This window comes from Cucurbita pepo, chromosome 12 (assembly GCF_057944985.1).
Source record: "Cucurbita pepo subsp. pepo isolate OVF chromosome 12, ASM5794498v1, whole genome shotgun sequence".
Lineage (NCBI taxonomy): Eukaryota > Viridiplantae > Streptophyta > Magnoliopsida > Cucurbitales > Cucurbitaceae > Cucurbita > Cucurbita pepo.
Window position 1 is genome coordinate 12,616,566 of NC_141809.1, and position 21,829 is coordinate 12,638,394.

General features: G+C 36.1%; 2 protein-coding genes across 4 annotated transcripts; both read left to right on the forward strand.

Moving 5' to 3' along the window:
* The first annotated feature begins 270 nt into the window (after window positions 1-270).
* Window positions 271-12,931, forward strand: LOC111806385 (coatomer subunit beta'-2). 3 transcript variants are annotated; one of them, XM_087129345.1, is made up of 25 exons: window positions 272-421; window positions 850-870; window positions 972-1,033; window positions 1,383-1,437; window positions 1,859-1,895; window positions 1,994-2,319; window positions 2,412-2,543; window positions 2,621-2,769; window positions 3,182-3,250; window positions 4,409-4,559; window positions 4,644-4,709; window positions 4,871-5,059; window positions 5,736-5,876; window positions 6,006-6,080; window positions 6,238-6,414; window positions 6,571-6,662; window positions 6,749-6,865; window positions 7,302-7,416; window positions 7,581-7,652; window positions 7,750-7,946; window positions 8,016-8,109; window positions 9,879-9,985; window positions 10,560-10,689; window positions 11,897-12,023; window positions 12,625-12,931. In XM_087129345.1, exons 1-25 carry the CDS (start codon window positions 419-421, stop codon window positions 12,642-12,644), a joined length of 2,724 nt encoding a protein of 907 aa, XP_086985471.1. In that variant the 5' UTR covers window positions 272-418; the 3' UTR covers window positions 12,645-12,931. The 3 variants fall into 3 exon arrangements, 2 of the variants coding, with proteins under 2 accessions (XP_086985471.1, XP_086985470.1); XM_087129344.1 differs by having other exon boundaries at window positions 273-421; window positions 11,897-12,099; XR_015423260.1 differs by lacking the exons at window positions 8,016-8,109; window positions 11,897-12,023; window positions 12,625-12,931 and having other exon boundaries at window positions 271-421.
* Window positions 12,932-14,344: 1,413 nt separating this feature from the next.
* Window positions 14,345-18,678, forward strand: LOC111806884 (nuclear pore complex protein NUP50A-like). Its single transcript, XM_023692395.2, has 2 exons — window positions 14,345-14,499; window positions 16,746-18,678. Exon 2 carries the CDS (start codon window positions 16,814-16,816, stop codon window positions 18,233-18,235), a length of 1,422 nt encoding a protein of 473 aa, XP_023548163.2. The 5' UTR covers window positions 14,345-14,499; window positions 16,746-16,813; the 3' UTR covers window positions 18,236-18,678.
* The last annotated feature ends 3,151 nt before the right edge of the window (window positions 18,679-21,829 follow it).

Genomic DNA, 21,829 nt, shown 5'->3' on the forward strand with positions numbered 1-21,829 from the left:
CCATAACTTAATGGGTTACTTAAAAGCCTTTTTTGATTGAGACCACGAGAGGGCCTGTAGGCCCAGCCTTTTAGGCACCTCTACAGGCCCAAGTTTTATATTCAATTTTGCTTATTAATATTAAGGTCTATTGTGACCGTCGATTTCTATCGGATCATCACAGTGGTCAAAACATTCTTTTGCTTATCGTACTACCGGTTGCACTGAATTATTCTGCCGCGAATGGCATTATCGTAAATTTATGACGTAACTGCTAAGCTTCGATCTATTCTCGTTCCCTTCTCATATTAACACGAAAAACTTCCATGCTTCAACTCTGAATCCTCTCTCCCCCAATTCTCTTCTCCGAGCTGCGATCACCTGGATAGCTTGGTTGTAACGATCGAGATCTCACTTCTTAAGCTCTCATTTGATCAATATGGTGAGTGGAAGATTTCCTTTCATTTCATTTAACGCATCTGCTTTCAATTATAGCTTAGATCCGGTGGAAATATGCTACGATTTGATCACAATTGCTCAGTTTTGCTCAATTCTGTTGACATTAGTATTGGTTTCTGAATTCTTCGATTCTTTTCTTTGAAAATTTGGAGTGCGGGAGCTTAAATTGGTTATTCCCTTTGTTTGTTTGGGACATAGATACGGAATTGATCTCTCCTTCTCTTTCTCTTAGCTTTTCTGAGTGAAAAGGAATGTTAGGATCTGGCATTCTAATTTTCGGTCCGTGGTAGCGCATATGTTTACGAATTTCGCGGCTACTACTGAAATTTCTTTGTATTTTTTTTTTATGACTTGGAATCGTTATTTCTGCTACTAATTACAATTTTTTTTTGGTTGTTGGTGTATTCGCAGCCTCTCAGACTGGAAATCAAGGTATTTCCATTTCCAGTTAAATGGATAGAATGTGTTTGATATTGATTATTTCTAATTCTTGTTATGTGTTTTAAAATATGTTTCCTTATTATTCGATTCAGAGGAAACTCGCTCAAAGATCGGAAAGGGTAAAATCTGTGGATTTGCATCCAACAGAACCATGGTAAGTTGAGCAGTTATTGTTTTTTTTTTTTTTTTTTTAACATTTCTATCTGGTTTTATAGCACTATAGTTTTCCTTCCCCTTCATTGGCAAGCAGAATGGCCATTGGTGCTTATTAATACCGTGGCTTGGCCATTACATCTTAGGCCATTATGTGCCAGTTAAAATCATGATTGATTTAAATGGTTTCCGTCATGTTAGAACATTGTAGTGCATGATGATTTGTTTCCCATCTTGTTTGAATCTTTGAGACTTCTTTGTTGATCATTTACCAAACTGTGATTATATTATATTTACACTGCAAAAGAGATGAAGCAAACTTGAAGGTTTTGACGCACATCTTACTGCAGGATTTTGGCGAGTTTGTATTCGGGAACTGTATGCATTTGGAACTATCAGTCCCAGGTATGGATATGTTATCATAGATGAGTACATGGATGCTTTCTGAACTTTTCATTTTATTGGAAGTACTTCAAAAATGTTTAAAAAACGAGACCAGATTTCTCTAATTACTCAACCATTTTTACATCAATGAGTTATTGTATGTCATTAATCATATAGTTTATTTGGTAGAAGAGAATTGGAGATCCTGCAAACTTTATTGATAAGAACTTTATTTACAGTACTCTTATGGGTTCCTTTTTTTTTTTTTTTCTTTTGATAAGAACTTTTATTACTTGGTGAATTCTAATTCGAACTCTGGTAGGCACATGATGTGCAAATTCCTCTCCTCCATCGCTGAACTCAATAAATAATTTTTTTTATCTAATTTTGTAAAATTTGAAATTCTTTAAAAATTAAATGAATCTTCTGGGGACTTCTGCAGATCATGGTCAAGTCTTTTGAGGTCACTGAATTACCAGGTAAGCAGTAAAGTCAATATGGAGAGACAGAGAGGTAAAGGTGAGGGGATGGAAGAATATGCTATGAAGTGTTGGTCGTGTGTTTGCTGTGTTGGCAGTTAGGTCAGCCAAGTTTATCGTGCAGAAGCAATGGGTTGTTGCTGGAGCTGATGACATGTTCATTCGTGTTTACAATTATAATACAATGGATAAGGTAAAAGTATTTGAGGCTCATACAGATTACATTAGGTGCGTTGCAGTCCATCCTACACTTCCATATGTTCTGTCATCATCTGATGATATGCTCATAAAGCTTTGGGATTGGGAAAAGGGTTGGGTGTGCACTCAAATTTTTGAGGGACATTCTCACTATGTAATGCAAGTAACATTTAATCCCAAGGATACTAACACCTTTGCAAGTGCTTCTCTTGACCGCACCATTAAGGTAATATTAAGAATTTCCTAATGGTGAAACGTCTTGTCTGTTCCTAATCTGTATGATGATGCTGAGTAAAATTTGGTAAAATTTTGTGGCAGATTTGGAATCTTGGATCTCCTGATCCTAATTTTACATTGGATGCCCATCAGAAGGGTGTAAATTGTGTTGATTACTTTACTGGCGGCGACAAACCCTATCTAATTACTGGTTCGGATGATCACACTGCTAAGGTCTCTACTATTCTAATTTTTACCCATCTCTCACTGGATCCAAATGGCAAAATTTCATTTAAAGCATATGAAAACAGGTGTGGGACTATCAAACCAAAAGTTGCGTTCAAACGCTTGAAGGTCATACGCACAATGTTTCTGCTGTTTGTTTCCATCCAGAACTTCCTATTATTATCACAGGTTCTGAGGATGGTACTGTTCGTATATGGCATGCAACCACTTATAGGTGATTTTTATTCCTAATTTCATGATATCTAGGTTTATATTTTTTCTTTTGGCCCATTAGTATATTTGTTAACATTATTCTACATTTAGCTAACTTGACTAAGCATGAAAAATAATTTGGTAGTGAAGGATGTAGCGTGGTCTGGATGTTAGTTTTCATAATTTGCAATATTCTTTATCGGTTTTGTCAACTCATTTATTACATTTAAACATATATGAACGGTTGCAGGAATGAGTTCAAAGATAGGCTGGATAATAATTGAAATTTGTTTGAATAGGGTCATGAACAAAAATTGAGGTTCACTGAAATTTTTGGTCATAACTATCTTGTCACCCATCTCATTTCAATTATATGTTTTTGCATGATTCTTTCCTGCAAGATCTTTTTTTTGATTCATGTTCTTAAATCTCAGGCTTGAGAACACCTTGAACTATGGCCTTGAGCGAGTTTGGGCTATTGGATATATTAAGGGCTCCCGACGGTAAGTCTGGGTTGTTAATTTTGCTTTCTTTATAAAATCATTGTTTTTACTTATATATTTCTCTTATCCCAAGTGATAGCTGGTATTGGAAATTCTCAATCTCATTTAATCTTCATATTCCTCTCTTTACTTAATAAATTTCTAATCTTTAACCTCCCCATCTCCCAATTGAAAAAAGAAAGGGGCTCCAACCATACAAAATAGTGTCTAAAGAATAATTACAAAAATTCTTTGAAATCGAACCCCAAAGGAAACAAGAAATCCAACGAGGGGCTACACATTACTAGGATTCCTCTCCACCCCTCTAAATACTCTGTTATTCTTCTCACCCCAAAGATCCTACAAAATAGCACATCCTAGTAAGCCATAAGAACTGGCCCTTTTCACGAAAAGGTGGACCCTGATTATATCACTAGTGTTCCTGTGCCGAGCTAGTGAAAAGGAAAACGTTTGAAAGAAATTTTTAATTGAAATACTAGTCTATTATGTTGTGAAACAGAAGCTTTTTAATTTTACTTTATTCTGAAACCAAATAAGATCCAGATCCATTTGTTAAATATTTGCTAAGAATGTTTGAAAAAATTAACGTATTTAAATTGATGGTTATTCTTCTCATGTTTTATATAAGTTTTATTAAATTGCTTAAGTTAACTATTCAACTAAAATTCTTATAATTAATTTATACTGTCAATATACATTGTCTAGTTTCTAATCTAAGCAATTATTCGTGAAAGTACTCATAGAATAGAATATGGGAAAAGTATTGTAAATAATGCATATTTATAATAACATAATTAATATAATTATTTCAATAGAAATGTTGAAATAATTTAATTAACCCTTCAAGATGCTAATACATAATTTTTTTGCCTTAATTCTTTTGTAACTACTTTATAGTTAGCCGATGAAATATGAATTAAGTGTGAAGTTGTTAAATGATAAGTAAATAATTGAGGACATATTTGAAATTTTTAATTAGGGAGTGGACTAAACATTGACCCTCCGCCATTCCTTCTGTTAATATATTAATTAGGGAGTGGACAGAGTATTAAGCTTATAAGATCACTTTTAAATGATTGAGCACTTAATATCCTTAAAAATCTGCTTGAGATATCTTGTTTGTTTATTGTTAGTAATGATGCATCCCTTGTCCTACAGGGTTGTGATTGGTTATGATGAAGGAACGATTATGGTAAAACTTGGCCGGGAGGTACCTGTAGCTAGCATGGATAATACTGGTAAAATTATTTGGGCTAAGCACAATGAAATTCAAACAGTGAATATTAAGAGCGTGGGAGCAGACTATGAGGTTTGAACTTAATAGCTATTTCTTTATATCCTGTTTTATGGCAATTGGTTTGTTTATATATTTCTTTTTTATCTTTCTTTGTAGGTTACGGATGGGGAGAGGTTGCCTTTGGCTGTCAAGGAATTGGGGACCTGTGATCTATATCCTCAAGTAAGTAATTATGCATATATGATTTATCATCTTCATACTTAAGCTGCAATTTTAATGTTAAGTTCAGTTAATATGAAACCTTGTGTATTAGAATGAAGTTTCCTTTTGTTGATTGTTTCCGTTTTCATGTTCTATTTGTTTTCTCTCATAATTTCTTTCAGAGCTTAAAGCACAACCCCAATGGACGATTTGTTGTTGTATGTGGAGATGGTGAATATATTATCTATACAGCTTTGGCATGGAGGAATAGGTCATTTGGTTCAGCATTGGAAATTGTTTGGTCATCTGATGGAGAATATGCTGCTCGAGAGAGCACTTCGAAGATAAAGATTTTCACAAAAAATTTCCAGGTGTGTATTCATTTTAATAAATATTTAAGTTGAGGAATCTTGGAATCACATGGTATACTTCAGGAACGTCATTTTATGCATTATTTGATGTCAATGACGAACAATGCTACTATACAACTATACAACAAGGCATTGTGCTTGTTCAAGTTGTTGGTTGAGAGAAACCACATAAAAATTTACCTTGTGGGCAGATATTTATTTTACTTTATGAATATTAAACTGTGTATATAGGTTAAGGTTACAGTTCCGAACAGTTTGAGGTGTTCGTGTTTGACTCATGGGCTAGGTTTATATGACGTGGGCTAGGTTTATATGCATCAGTTCCATAAACTATATAAACTTCAGTCAAGTTTTTGAAACTCATCTTTCTTATAATTTATTTTAAATTTTACAAATTATAAACTTACCAACCAAAAATAGGTTATACAAACTGAGGTTTCTATGACACGTTTCTTTGTAAAATCCAAACTTAGGTGATATAAACTCAAAATTTTCAACCATATGCTTCATTTGTCCAGGCGTTGCTTTTTAAGTTTCTGAAGTTCAAACATCAAATATTGTAAACAATGTGCCTCATCCCAAAAAATAAAATGGTCTCATAAAAAGTATCGTATATAACATGTCATTTCAAGATATTGGTCTAGTGTCTTGACTGGATGGAAATATGTTCTTTCAGGAAAAGAAGAGCATCCGGCCTACATTCTCTGCAGAACGTATTTATGGAGGAACACTTTTAGCAATGTGCTCAAACGATTTTATTTGCTTTTATGACTGGGCTGAGTGCCGGTTAATTCGACGGATTGATGTAAATGTGAAAGTAAGTGCAGATATTCCTCGTGAAGCTCTCTAGGATGCTAGTTTCCACAGACACACGTGCACTATGCATAATTTTTCCCTGGCCTTTTGCTAATGTGTTGCATTTTCTAATATTGTATTAAAATTTCAGAATCTCTATTGGGCTGATAGTGGTGACCTAGTGGCAATTTCCAGTGATTCAGCATTTTATATCCTGAAGTACAATGTACGTTGCCCTCCATTTAAGCCTGTGTTTCAAGTTTTTGTATTTGTAATTGCATTTAGTGAGATGGCTCCTGGTGGATGCTTCTCAAGTCTTCTTTAGTACAACTCCCGTTAGTGCTATGAACAATTTTATCTAATAAGTATGTTTTATGATGCAGCGCGATGTTGTTTCCTCTTATCTTGATAGTGGGAGATCAGTTGATGAACAAGGTGCTGAGGATGCTTTCGAGCTTCTGCATGAAACAAGTGAACGTGTTAGGACTGGCTTATGGGTTGGGGATTGTTTCATTTATAATAATTCTTCTTGGAGGCTTAATTACTGTGTTGGTGGTGAGGTAATAATGATTCCTATTCTACCCCCCCACCCCCTTTTCCTGGATGTTTTCACAATGCTTCTTTAAATTCACATAAATATACTTCCTTCCAACGAAAAAAAAAAACGAGGAGAAAGGCATTGGTCATGGCCTCGTTGATATAAGATTCTTTTTCAGGTTACAACAATGTTTCATCTGGATCGGCCTATGTATTTACTTGGATATCTTGCCAGTCACAGTCGTGTGTATTTAGTGGACAAAGAATTTAAGTAAGCAGATGCTATTTTATGTTCTTGGAACTTATAACTGCTTCCATCTAATCTGATGTAATGATGTGATGATCTATTTATTGCAGTGTTGTAGGATACACATTACTTCTTAGCTTGATTGAATACAAGACACTTGTAATGCGTGGAGATCTGGAAAGAGCCAGTGAAATTTTGCCTTCAATCCCCAAGGAGCATCATAATAGGTAACCTGCCCATTATCTTGTAACTGGTACTTTCAGCATCTTTATTTTAGCTAGCTGAAGTTATGTTTTACCTTTTATTTATCAAGCGAATTTGTAAACTTATCAATCATCTTAGATCTTTTCTTAACTCCACTTTGATACTTGAAAATGCCGATTATGCTTTGGCATTCATGTAGTTTCTCTCTCTTTCTTCCCTGAGGGAGACATGTCTTCCTTGGATTTGAAAATTTGAGTATCAACATGTTTTTTCCTCAGATTTGCAGTGCTTTTCTGGAATCACTCCTTTTCTTATTTTTGCCTTTTGGAGTGTTTATGTGTAAAATACTTGGCTTCTGAAATCTTGTCTTGTTTGTTTATCTTCGTTCATTAATGAAAGATGTCTCTTTTCAAAAGGAAAAAAATATTGATATATTTGTTAGTTTTTGTTCTCTATCAGTGTGGCTCGCTTTTTAGAATCTCGAGGTATGGTAGAAGAGGCACTGGAGGTAGCAACAGATCCTGATTATAGATTTGAGTTAGCAATACAACTTGGTAAATTAGATGTTGCAAAGGTATGCTCCACTCTTGTTTGTGCTAAAGAAATGTAGGGTGCTGTTATCAGCTTGTTTAGAACAATTTTTAGTTTCCTTTCTCTCTCTCCTCGTTTCTATGGGAACAGGGAGCTTGACAATAGTTCGATTGTGATCCAAACAGAGGTTTAATTGATCTTTTGCAGGAAATTGCGATGGTTGTGCATAGTGAATCCAAATGGAAGCAACTTGGAGAATTAGCCATGTCTACTGGAAAGGTGTTCGATTTCACATTCTCTGCTACTGGCCCATGCTACTTACAGTATTTATTAACAGTTCTCTGATATCCATCTCTGTTGAGTCATGTTGTTGCAGCTAGAAATGGCCGAGGAATGTCTAAATTTTGCCATGGACCTGAGTGGTATGTTACTGCTATATTCTTCTTTAGGAGATGTTGAAGGAATATCGAAGCTTGCTTCCCTTGCTAAAGAGCAAGGAAAGAATAACGTTGCCTTCCTCTGTTTATTTACATTGGGTAAATTAGAAGACTGCCTCCAGCTATTGGTGGAAAGGTGAATTTTTCTGTTTGTTTATGAAATTGTTGAAATTTTAGTATAGATGCTTACATCTTCATTTTGTAGTAATCGTATACCTGAAGCTGCATTAATGGCGCGATCTTATCTTCCAAGTAAAGTCTCTGAGATAGTTGCTATCTGGAGAAAGGACTTGAATAAGGTTTTTATTTAATTATTATGTCCTGCTGATGTTGAATAGTCCTTTGACAAAAGTTGTATCATTTTTTATTGTAATAGAGAGCTATGGATCAAGTAAGGCATCATCCAATAGAAAATATACAAAAATTGTATCATTGTTGCATGTACTGAAGTATTATTAGGCATAGTAATCAAATTGTAAGCCAAAAATTTAGTGTCTCTCATTCAAGGAAGAATTAATCTTATTCAAGCTGTCTTATCTGGGATCCGGCTTTAGTTTCTCTCCCTTTTTGGATTCCTGTTTTGGTTAGTAAGAACCTAGAGAAGATTATGAGGGTTTTCCTTTTTTTCTTTTTAGCGGGAGGGGTTGATGAGGGAAGAGAGTCGCATTTGGTTAGTTGGGAGAATGTTTCGAGGCCTTTGGTGTCTGGACTGTTGGGTTTTGGTAATCTGAAGCACTGGAATGAGACCTTTTGGCTGAGTGGATGTGGTGTTCCTCTAGGGAATCAGAGACTTCGTAGGATGGAGTCATGGAGTCTCCGTGAGCATGTACTATCCTCATCCTTTTGAGTAGTCTTGGCGGTAAGTTGATGGGATTCTCTAAAATTCTTGGGAAGATATTTCTTTTGTTTTTCCCACTTTTTTCCAATTTGTTAAATGTCTCATTGGAGATGGCCCATATACCTATTTTTTGGAAGACCTTTGGGTGGGGGAGAAACCCCTTTGTTCCTCTTTCCTAACATCTTTCATAAATGAAATTACAGTTTGTGGCCTTTGTTTTACCTTATGTGGGCAAGTCTTCTACTTCCTTTGTTTTGAGTTCCGTTGCCTTCTTACAGAAAATGAAGCATCAGATATTTCTACCTTTCTTTTGCTTCTGAAGGACATTCATATTCAAAGAGGGGAAAGGGGTATCTTAGTACCTGGACCCTTTTGTCCTTCCTACTTTTTTTCTTCTTAGTTCATTTTTCCATCTTTTGAATTCTCCTTTGCTTTCTCTTTATGCCTTTTTTTTCCCCTCCCTACGGAAGGTTAAGATCCCAAGAAGGTTAAATTTTTTTGCCTGGACAAATCTTACATAGGTAGTCAAGACTTTAGACCGTTGCAGAGACATTCCTCCTTTATTTTCGTGGTAGTGGTGTTCTCTTGGCAGAGGTGCATTTGAGAACCTGGACCATATCTTCCAGAGTTTCCATTTTATTCCATCGATTTGGTGTAGATTTTTTGATGTTTTTGGCATTTTGATGGGGTTAGAGAATGTGGGGGATGTTTGAGGAGCACCTTGAGGAGATCTTATTGTACCCTCATTTCAGGGCGACGGCAAAACTCCTTTGGCAGACTTGTTTTTTTCCCTATTGTTTGGAAGATTTGGCTTGAGAGGAATCATAGAATATTGGTGAGGGTGAGCGGTCCAAGGAGAAGTTGTGGGAAGCCATTGAATTCCAAAATCACATGATTTGAGCGTTGCCTCCCATCATCCAAACCCTCAAACCAGACAACAAAAAAGAGAAAAGAAACATATATTTCATTAGAAAAGGCATGTCGATATTTATTGCCTCCCATCATTACTCTGTTTCATTGTTCTTACCTTTATATTTGTATCTGATGTATACTCCATTTAATAGGCTTCCTGCATGATGGCTATCCGAAAATATTTATGTTAAATGTAACATATAATTTTACCTCTTTTATTTAAGGGGTTTATTATTTTTACATGTCTATGCTTATTACATGTTGATCAAAGATGCCATTGACCTAACAGTTTGTTCATATAATTTGAAAATATTTTAGGTCAATCCAAAAGCCGCTGATTCACTAGCTGATCCTGAAGAGTATCCTAATCTGTTTGATGATTGGCAACTAGCTATTTCTGTTGAATCTAAGTTTTCAGAGACCAGGTACTTTTGTGTATAATTTTTATATGTGCCTGTCTTGAGAAATTGAATAATTGTTGAAAGAAGAATAGGTCTGAATGATGAGGAGAGCAACCTTTTAAAAAGAATCTCTCTTGTAACTATACTTGTGTGAAAGCAAAAACTGTCTCTGGTGTGAAAAGGAGGCTGAAAAATCTATTATACTTAGAGTAGAATTGCCATCTCTTTTTGTTACAATTTATGCAACCTAAGAAGGAATATGCACATTCCCTGATTGTGTCAGGTTGAAACATTTATCTTAATTCATGTGTATTTTTGCATGAAATAGTTGTATGTGCACGTGCTTCTGCTTAAAGTTCTACGACCTCACCTTTCTTCATGCCCTCTGATAATTTTAATGTTCAAATGAATTATCCATCGTAGTTCCAACCTCTCTGTTTTGTATCATCGGCCACTAATGTTGATCCTTTGTAGTTATTGCACTTCTGATCGGTCAATTGTGTTTGATGGAATATTCCTAAATTAAATGATCAAGAAACTAGTGTCAACGGATACTTGATTACTGCCAACATTTATTTCTTTCCTTGAATTTTGTTAGGGGTGTTTATCCTTCTGCGGTGGAGTATGCTAATCAAGCTGAGAGGTCACATACAACACTTGTGGAAGCTTTTAGGAATATGCCCATGGATGAAGAGGAGCTTCTTGAAAATGGAAATTCAAATCTTGAGGTATGTGCTGTATGCAAATTTCATATTACTTTTAAAGGTAAAAAGTTGTTTCTTGGTTCCTTCTTATCCAAAAGGCTGGAGTTGGTGGAAGACATTTGATACTATCCTTGCTATTGATCATTCCTATTCTTCTAGCTACGGTTAACTATCAGTTAGACCACCATTTCAAAAGCTGTCAGAGTAAGTAATTGTACGTGACATTAGGGAGAGAGATTCAGTCGGGTGTGAATAGATAGGTTTTTTTTTTTTTTTTTTTTTTTTTTTTGTTTATTATTATTTTTTTAAAAGAGAAACATCCCTAGAGAATATCGATAACATGAAACTAAAGAAGGCTTAGGCATAGGAATTACAAAAAACTTTTCTAATTTGTCATGAGGGAAGATAGGTCGTAAGAGCAAAAAAAATGGCTAGAATTCTTACACCAAGTTAATGCTAAAAAAGAGCGAATAAAAAACTATAAAAAAAAGTTTCTCCTTGTCGTCGATGAAGAATTGATTGTTTCTCTCGATCCAAATTGACCAAAGAAAGGCCCTGATGAAGTTGAGCTAAATGATTTCCTTTTGCTCTTCATAAGGTTGCCCCACCAAAACTAAATCCAAGTGTAGATCCCCGGTTCTAAAATTCACGTAGGAAAGGGAATGATGTGCATTTGGTGTAATGGATATGGGTTGTGTTGTGTTGTGGGGCCCTCCTGTGGGCTTGTTAGGAACATGACCTTAGTATGTGAAATTACTATTAGTCAAGATTTTGATCGAATGTGAAATTACTGATAATATGCGATCTTTTTGCTTGTGGTTTCTTCATAACAGTGAGTTTTCTGTTTGGCAACTAAGTACTACTAGAGGTCTTCTTGTTGGTTGTTAGGCTTAGGTGCTCTTGGTAGGCGAGAAGGTAGAGCTCTTATATCCTATGTTAAGAACTTAAAGTGTGTATTTGTTTTCAAGAGACTAAACTATATGCAGGAGAGATACTCCTCTCTACTACTCGTAGTTGCTATTTTTTTACTCAATTACTTGCGAATGGCTATTAAATCCTATCACTATGGCATATACATATGAATGGTTGGGTTATGAAATTTGGCCATTTTGTCCCATTTTATACCATCCAAGCCATGGAATTCAACATTCACGATATGCCTTTTTTATTTCTTGCATAAATTAGTATTGAGGTTTAGAGCTTAGTTTGAGTTGTGGTGGTTCTTGATCAGAATGGAGATGAAGAGACTGCAGAGATCCAAAATGGACAAAACAGCCAAGAGGATCCTGTTGTAGTGGATGCTGATTCAACAGATGGTGCCGTTCTTGTTAACGGCAACGAGGATGATGAAGAGTGGGGTACGAATAACGAAGGAACCCAGTCGGCCTAAAGGCAATTGGTTGCACAACTGTGAAAATCCAATTGTTGTCTCTGGTGATTCGTTCATTCTAATATGCTAGCTTTGCATGTATTTATGCAACTTGCTTTCTGTATTGCTAGATCATCTGTCCACAACAAATAAAAGCATGGATAACATTTTAGATTATCACGAATTATTAGTTTCCATATTCACTGATGTTCATAAGCATACTGCCCCTTAATAGTCACCCTTTTTTTTCGTTCTTTGCTGCTGGGTTATCACAGCTTGGACGTTGTTCCCCCCTACGTCCCCTTTGTTGTCTTGTCTTGAAGTTGCGCTATTAGTGATACAACTTCTACTCTCAACTTCTACTCTGATAAGCAACATGTGATTAGTAAACCAGATAACATTTTAGATTATCACGAATTATTGTTTTCATATTCACTGATGTTCATAACATATGAATTGTCTTGTTATCGAAATATTGATTTCGGTAATGTAATCAATTCTTCCTTACTTCTCCCATGTTCTATCTGTATTTCTTTTATTGTCATTTGATAATATTGTTCTCACTTAGTATTCATTTCCTTATTTTGCAGTGTTAACATCACATCACTAGGCTTCAGCTAATGATTCGATGCTGGATTCTTGTGCAGACGTGGGTACGCCATGTGCGAATATACTCAACTATATATATATATATGATCGTTCCGGAAAATAGAAAAATTTAAAGAATTATTCATTCTTTATGACTATAAAGTCAATTTTTGTAACTATAGATAGATGTACTCCAATCCTTTTTAGAATGCAATAGTTAACCTCATTTTTGGATCTTGCCTTTATAGAGCATAGGTGGCGCATGTAGATCGATCTGATTATTATTATTATTATTCCATTTTGGCCATAGCCCCATTTTCAATATCTTACTGTATCTTACATTTAGAGGCTCGACCTTATTGAGACTCGTGAAATACAAATAAGCGACACATAGTTGTCTTGCTCGTTTATTTTGTAACGGTCTAAATCCACTGTTAGCATATTTTGCTTTCTTTGGGCTTTCCTTTTTGGGCTTCTCCTCAAGGTTTTAAAACATAGCTAGAGAGGTTTCCACACTTTTTATTAAGAATGTTTCATTTTCCTTTTCAACCAACGTGGGATTTCACAATCCATCCCTCTTTGTGGCCTAGTGTTCTTGCTCGTTCCCTTCTCCAATCGATGTAGAACTCCCAATTCACCTCCTTTGGGGCCTAACATCCTTATTGGCACACCTCCTCGTGTCCACCTCCCTTTGGGTCTCAGCCTCTTCGGTGGTGGCACATCGCTCAGTGTCCAACATCCTTATTGTTTGGGCTTTTCCTTTTGACTTTCCCTCAAGGTTTTTAAAATGCGTCTTGCTCAAGAACCTCTCTTGTAAAGAATGCTCCTCTCCCCAATTGGATCTCACAATTTTCGTGTTGATCATTCAATAATGTTTTTTTGACATTCCTACCAGCTACAAAGTTGAAGTTAGAGCCGGTTTGAAATGACATTTTAGGCATTTCACTTAAAATCATTTAAAGAGTCTTTCAAAGTTTGGTCTTTAGTAGTGAGAGCTATCTTGTCATTCACGCTACTCGCACAAGACAAAAAAGTTGACTTTCTTATTGCATTCATGAGGCATTTAAATTCACAACAGATTCCTTTTCTGGTTTTTTGGTCAATCACTTCAAAGTTACTTTTTGGATAATCCTCTCTTTCAAGTTGTGTTCGTAAATTAATTTAAATATATTAATTAATTAATCAAGTACATTAGGAGTAATTTATAGATTTATCATATCCATTAATATCGGGGTCATGCTCACTCAACAAAGAAAACCTTGGACTGTGAGGGTCATTTTAGCAAATCCAGTGACACAAATTGAATAAATTATATTAAACTTGATTCCAAGCTTATAAAGAAAATAAACTATTCATTATTAAATTTATTTTTTCATTTTATTATTATTGGGCCAATGGATTATCCACAATACAAGCCCAAACTATCAGCCCAAGATCCACGGGTAGCGTGAAACCGCTGGTGCAAAACCCGCGGGCAAAAGACCCGGGCACCTTCCTCTTATTTATATATTTATTTATTTATTTATTTATTTTTCTCTCATTAATATTATTCATTTTCTGTACTTATAACTAAAATATTTAAACTGAACATAATATTTATTATTTATAAATAAACATTATAATTTTCGTCTTAATTAATTTGACTAATTAGTATTTATAGATCAAAAAGTATTTCTTTGTGACGACGTCGTTTAGAAACCTCGCCGAAAAACAAGGGAAGAGAGAGAAACCCGAGTGCCCGTTCAAATCCAGAAATGAAAGGGGAACCAAACCAAAAACCCTCCCTCATATTTCACTCTCTCTCTCTCTCTCTCTCTCTGAACCCTCATTTCTCTCTCATTTCTTCTACTTCTGAACCAGCTTTGCTTGGATTCTCGGTAATTCCTGCTCCATTCACGTTTTTATTTTTTGTTTCGAAGGGCAGGGGATTTGGATGTGTTAATTCATTCGATTTTCCTTTCTACTTTGACTCTATGTTTATTCCAAAATCAGGGGCTTCTGACTGTGTTTCTGTTCGTTGTTATTTGAATCTTTGAGTTGTTTGTGTGTTTTGGTGTAGTGGATAGCTCGTTCTTTCTAATGATAGCTGGTGGCGATGTTTTTTATTTTAATTTTAGTTCGGAATGGTACAGTTCAAGCCCTTGCACCCTATTTTGGGTTTTTGGTTACCAATTGTGGGAGGATACGCAACATAAAGAGTCGGAAGAGTGTAGGGAGATTTGATTCTGCTATAGAGAAAGAGGGAAAAGGGAAATGGAAAGTGAAAATGAAAAAGAAAAGCTAACCCTTAAATGGAATGTTCAATTTAGAGATCCCTTTCGTTCAACTAGTTGACAATTATTTTTTGGTTTGAACCTTTTTGTCACTCTTGTTATGTCATCTGTTATTGATCTTTGTTGTATATTCCTTACCGCAACCTTGACAATTTACTGGTTGGGTCTCTATTATTCATTTTGATTCTTTTAGGTATTAAACAGTGGCCTTAATAAGCAATTAATGTCGTTGTGATGCATATCGAGCTGCAGGATTCATTCAAACGATTTGAGGGTTTAAGATGCGATCCTAAGATCACCTTTTAATTAATTGTTTGATATAAGATCCTCGTAATCATTGCACTCCTGAGTCTAGTGAATTCTATGAGGTTGTTTAGTGGCTCCTTAAATCCTGTTGGCTGTATTTCGTGGCTGAGACAACCATCTTGATCTTGGAGATCATTTATTCAGTGGTTTGTGGCTATTGTAATAGTAGGCTTCTCTTCTTATCATATCTGCAGTTTGAAATTGTCAGTCATGGAAACCCTTCACTCTCTTTGGCTCTAACATGTCTATTGTTTACTGACACTGACCGTTCACAAATGCATGTTCAAAGTTCCTTGCCTCTTCCATTAAATTGCGGAAATGGTTTATCATGTGCTGTGTTATGTTTGGCTTATTTTTAGATACGACCATCTGTTTCTTGTTTCAGTTCTCATTTATGCTATAACAACTGTTATATCATTTCTTTGGTTGGAATGTACATGTCGATAAATTAAAAATTATGTTTCATGCGTTGGTTAAATACTTTAGGATTATAACTGATCTTTTGCTTTTTTTGTTTCTCAATACTTATTTCATTATATGTCTATGAGGCAATGTTCTAGGGGGTTTCTATGTTTTCAGACTTAGGTTAAGACACATTGTAAAGTTCATGTTGCATCTTTACCTGCCGGATATCAAGCAGGATTTGAAGTTATATTCATCATTCAATAATGTCAAGAGGATTGAACTGGATTGGTTTAAAATGATGAATGTTTTGGACTAGATGGTCTTGGGGGTAATATCACCTTATCTCAACTCATTCCCATCATAAATGTTTGCATCAACCATTATTATCATGAAGATAATTGTCTTTGGTTAAGCCTCATCTTGTAATGCTATATGTGTTCATGTTATATTGCACGAAAGCAACATGAAAAATGAAAAATTAAGGGTTCAATGGCTTGCCAGCATAATTAATATTACAAAACTATGGAATATTAAATAAATATGTCAAAATGTCATATTAATTTATTTAACTGCAATTTCATTCTATTGAAGTCACTTAGGCAGCATATACAACCTCTTAGACCAGGGATTGTGCTATTATTTTTTACATCTAGAAATCCTAACCAAAATCTTAGGAATCAAGATGTAATTGTGCTGACTATTGATGAATTAAAATTGATTTTAGTATGGTCACTTGATTTAAATAATTATAGCTAATGAATAAGTTCCAAAGTAGGAATTCTTAAATTGTCAAACAGCAAACATCTTCTATTCATAAGAATTTCTATTAGTGGTTCCATGTAAAAATCAAACAGGGGAAATTTTTATTTATAAATTTTATATCCAGATCCAGACATCCTATTTTTTGCATCTCACTCTCTTCCAAATATCTGAAACAAATGGCTTATAAGAGATTGCCTACTATTATCTTGTTTAAAGAAGAGATTCTCTATTTGTAATTCTCATTTCCTCCTCTACACTCTTCTCTAGGCTTTACTACTTTTATGTTTTTGCTTAATCTGTTTGTATTTGTAAGAGAAGTTCTTTCTTTTTTTTTTTTTTTTTAACTTGTTAAGTTATAATGTTTATGCAATCTCCAGATATATATATATTCAGTTTCTGCTTTTTAGCCGAACTTCGAGCTCTTGTTGATTTTCTGGACTACTCAATGGGGGATGCTGAAAATGCAACATCTACAAAGAAGAGGGCTGCTGGAAGGGAGCTATCACGAGATAACCCTGGGCTTGATGATGAAGAAGATGTTTCTGAGCAAGAGACTGGAACGTTCAAGCGAGCTAGTGAAGAGGTCCTAGCCACCAGAAGAATTGTCAAAGTACGTCGTGGTCAAGCTGCCTCTGCCCCGTCTTCTAATCCTTTTGCTGGAATACGCTTGGTACCTCCAACTGAAAATAGTGGAAGTGCTTCAGAAGTTAAAAGTGATGCACAGGCAGCTGGTGAGAAAACTGGTTCAGATGAGGCAAATCAAAAGGATGTTTCTCATGAAAAGATTCAAAAAGATGGTCATAGTGACGAGCCAGCAGAATGTAAACTTGACACATCAGAGGCCGAATCTGTTCCAAATGTGCACCATGTTGATCAGAACAGCACTGTTGCAAGCGAATCTGCCATATCTGAGCTAGATGATAAACAAGTTACTGAGCGCAATAAGATTGAAAATGAAGTACCGGCTGGAGAAGATAAGAATGGCAATGAGGAACTTGTAAGAGATGAGAAGGCTGAGAATGATGAATGTGTAAGTGGCGGTAAGAATGACAATGGGGATCCTGCAAAAGGTGAAAAGAACGAAAATGAGGATCCTGCGAGAGATGCTAAGAATGAAAATGAAGAACCCAGTGAAGGAAATGAGATACAAAACAAGGAAACTGGGGATCAAGAAAAGACAGATAATGAAGAAAACAAAGAAAACGGAAGTGAAACAGATCCTATTAAGAAGGCTGGTCCTCTGAGCTCATTCCAACAATTATCAAGTAGCCAGAATGCCTTCACAGGTCTTGCCGGCACTGGACTTACAACATCTACGTTCTCCTTTGGTAATATACCGAAGGATGGGGTTGGCCTGACTGCTAGTTTTGGTCTCTCTACTAATGGTAGCTCAGCCCTCTTTGGTACTTCAGGGTCTTCCATTGTTTCCAAGAGTGAGAAAAGTGGCTTTCCATCAATGCAAGAGGTTGCAGTTGAAACGGGTGAAGAAAATGAAAAAGTAGTCTTCAATGCTGATTCTATAATGTTCGAGTTTATCGATGGATCTTGGAAGGAACGTGGAAAGGGAGAGCTGAAAGTTAATGTCCCGACGAGTGGGACTGGTAGAGCAAGGATTCTTATGAGAGCTAGAGGAAATTACAGGCTAATTTTGAATGCAAGTCTTTACCCTGACATGAAGCTCACGAACATGGACAAGAGAGGTATCACCTTTGCCTGCATGAACAGCGCCAGCGAAGGGAAGGATGGTCTCTCAACATATGGGTTGAAATTCAGGGATGTATCCATTGTGGAGGAGTTCCGAGCAGCAATCACTGAGCATAAAGGTAAAGCCTCTACAGTTCTGAAAACACCAGAGAATTCTCCTTAAGGACTCAATGATGCAAAAATTATACTTAGTGAAGAACAGCTGCATAGTTTCTGCTCTGTTGTGGAGCGTCGATCAGAGGTCATCCTACAGCTCGAGCGAGTAGTTCTTTTTGGTTCGGCATTTCATAAGCCATTATGTAGCAGAGTCATAGAATGTTACTAATTTTGTTGTAGTTTTTATTTGATATCATAGACTATTTTCTGTTCATATCTTGGGTGGAACATATGTTCAGACTCGATATGCTCCTAGACCATGGGAACTGGCAGAATCTCATAATCGTCCATCTCAACTTTGCGATATGAACCAGCTTCTTCTGAGGCCTCTAGATTGAGTACTTTGTTAACACAGAGAAAGGCAAGAAGAAAGAAACGGAAAATGCTACTTTTGTTGTTTGGATATTGGAACATTATGATATCACCAAGTATACTCTGCCTATTCAAACACTACTGTTCCAAACTAGTTGAGATGGCTGCACACTGCTTTGCCTGGTTCTCGTTTTCTTATATTGATGGTATTATGTTTATAAACAGGTAAGAAGAGCTTTTGAAGGTCCTCTCAGCCGTGAAGAATCTATCTCAAATATTTTTATTTTGGGTCATCTGGTTCTACTCAGCTCTATGCTTAAGCCAAGGATTGCCATCCAACTTGGTAAACTCGGGTATGCCCCTTTTACTTTTCATCAGATCGTATGCAGATGGTTTTCTTGAAACGAGTTTTAAAAGTTCACTTGAAAGAAAAGAAAGGTTTAGAGCTTTGTTTAGTCTCTCAACTTTGAGATCAAATTTTAATAGATTTTTAAAACTTTTAGTTTTGTATCTAATAAGTTTTTAAACGTTTAAGGTAACAATTATATGGTTCCACGTAACACATCATTCTCATATATCATGCACAAACTTGAAACCATGAAACCATGCATACACCAAAATGTTTATTTATTGATGGTGTTAAGGCCAATCCCAGCTCCTTCTCCTCCCTTCTTCATGTTTCTGCTTTCTAAGCTTTGATGCATGTTCCAGCGCACGAGTCCACACACCTTTCCACTTTCTTCTCAGCTGCCAAGTTCATAAGAACACAAAATGAAAACATGTTTGAAAAATAAGAAACGAAGAAATGGGTACAGGAAATTTTGCTCACATGGGTCGTTCTTGGTGCTGAATTTGGTGCACATGGAAGTGGCACACCCAAGTTTGCAGAAGTAATGAGTGTCCATATGGTTTAAATCCATTGGGGCTGATGCAATGAACAGGCACTTCGCCAAGCACGTTGCACCGCAGGTGCCAAGGGTGATGCCTGGTGTGATAGCACACGCTACGAAGCACTTGGCGTAGCACTTCCTAAAGGACGCTGTGGACCTTCCTGCCACTAAGCTCAGAATGAAGCAAATTATAACAACTGACTTCATTTTCATTCACTCTTCAATGTGAGGCTTTGGGGAAGAGTGGTCGTTCTTAAATAACCACTTGGCTTGTGGAAAATAAGCAGCAGGAAAATGATTCAAGCCTTGACTTAAGCTAAGTCTTCCATTCAAAATACTCCTCAAAGGTTTCTATTTATTCGTATGTGGGGTTTAAGAAGCGAGAAGATGGTAACGTGATCATGTTGTAAGAGATGCACGAAAATGCCTGTAACAGTTTAGGAGATATTGTCTGCTTTGACTCGTAACGTATCGCCGTCGGCACTTACGGTTTAGAAACGGGCCTACTAGGGAAAGGTTTCCACATTCTTATAAGGAATGTTTCGTTCTCTTTTCTAACCAATGTGGGATCTCCTCCACGTCCTCACTGGTATACCGCTTTGTGTCTGACTCTAATACCATTCGTAACAGTCCAAGCCCACCGCTAGCATATATTATCCGCTTTGATCCAATACATATCGCTATCAGCCTCACAATTTTAAAACGCATCTATTAGAGAGAGGTTTCTACTCCCTTATAAGGAATGTTTCATTTCGCTCTCCAACCGATGTGAGATCTCAAAATCCATCCCTCTTGAGGGCTTAACGTCCCCCCCGGTACCTGACTCTGATACCATTTGTAACAGTCTAAGCCCACCGCTAACAAATAATGTCCACGTATCGTTGTCAGCCTTACGGTTTTAAAACGCGTTTACTAGAGAGAGGTTTCTACACCCTTATAAAAAATGTTTTGTTCCCCTCTCCAATCGATGTGGGATCTCACAATGTCGAGGTCGTCAAGTGAGGTTTCTACACCCTTATAAAAAATGTTTTGTTCCCCTCTCCAATCGATGTGGGATCTCACAATGTCGAGGTCGTCAAGTGCCGAATTCAAATTCTGAATCTTGTGCATGAGTCGTTACATATCACTACATATCACCAACCCTCCTCACTACCGAGTGTGAGTATTCAGACTATTGAGATCCACGTGTCGCAATATGATTGCACAATATTTGATTCTTTGTATTTTAAAATTGGGAGAAAATATAAAATTGCAAGTTTTTGTTCATTCTTTTATGAGTTAGTTAGATACCCATTTAGCAATATTTTGTCATTCAAACCCTTAAATGCATGAGTCAGACAATACTTATAAGTAGACAGAAATTTGTGAATTTCATGATGTTTTCCATTAATGAAATCAAGATCACCAATTGCTCTGATTTCTTAATCTTATCAAAAAAAACCAAACATAATCTACGCTTCATTATGGAAGTTCTGTACATAGTCAACATTTTAGGTCAACTTGCACTATTTGTATGGACATTTTGATTTCAGAATGGTCGGGATAAGTCCGTTGTCCCGACGTGGTATACGAGTCATGATTTACATAATACTTTCATACCTTTCATGACATTCATTCTCTACGAGACATACATACCTATGGATGATATTTAGTCGGTCCAACAAGAGAGAATCTTGCTGCTTACTTGCTATATCCCCGCGCTCTTGCACGGCTCTTCTCCTTTCGGTCTCGCCCTGTTTCTCCCTTCCCCCTCTCCCCGTTCTACCGTTCAAAACAAGGCCCTATGGAGTATAGCTAAGTGGTAAGACATCGATTTTTGGTACCGGCATGCAAAGGTTTGAATCCTTTTACTCCAGATTATGAACACCGATCGGATCTGTCAAGAACGAGCTGACAACTATAGGGAAAGCGGCTGACTTCATTCATATTTTATTATTTAAAATTTCTTATTTTAATTATGCTTATGAATATAATTATTAAAAATAAGGTCAAAATTATAATAATTAATCCAGTCATAATATAATTTTCATGAATATTCTCATAAGATATTCTTATTTTTTATTTATTTACTTATAATACTAATAATACACACCTTAACTTAATCTAGGATTTAGCTTCATAGTCAAATGGTTTATTATCACCAATATTTGACATTTATTTATTTATTTATTCATTTACTTCCACATAATTTCGTTTTCCTTCATTAATTCTTCATATTGGAGCATGTTCGAGAGCACGAGTCAACACATCCTTCGACTTTCTTCCCATCTGTCACGTTCACAACAAAATTTTATTAGCATATTTAGACACATGGGCACGTATATATATATATGTAAACGTACCTAAACATATATATTAACGAAAAATGGAATTAAAATTTTGAAGAGATCGAGTAGCTT

Excerpts from the sequence above, each read along its gene's own strand:
- LOC111806385 (XM_087129344.1), top strand. Across the intron at positions 2,544-2,620 it reads CGGATGATCACACTGCTAAG|GTGTGGGACTATCAAACCAA; the intron begins GTCTCTACTATT and ends ATATGAAAACAG. Across the intron at positions 10,690-11,896 it reads ATGGAAATTCAAATCTTGAG|AATGGAGATGAAGAGACTGC; the intron begins GTATGTGCTGTA and ends GTTCTTGATCAG.
- LOC111806884 (XM_023692395.2), top strand. The coding sequence starts at position 16,814 with ATGGGGGATGCTGAAAATGCAACATCTACAAAGAAGAGGGCTGCTGGA.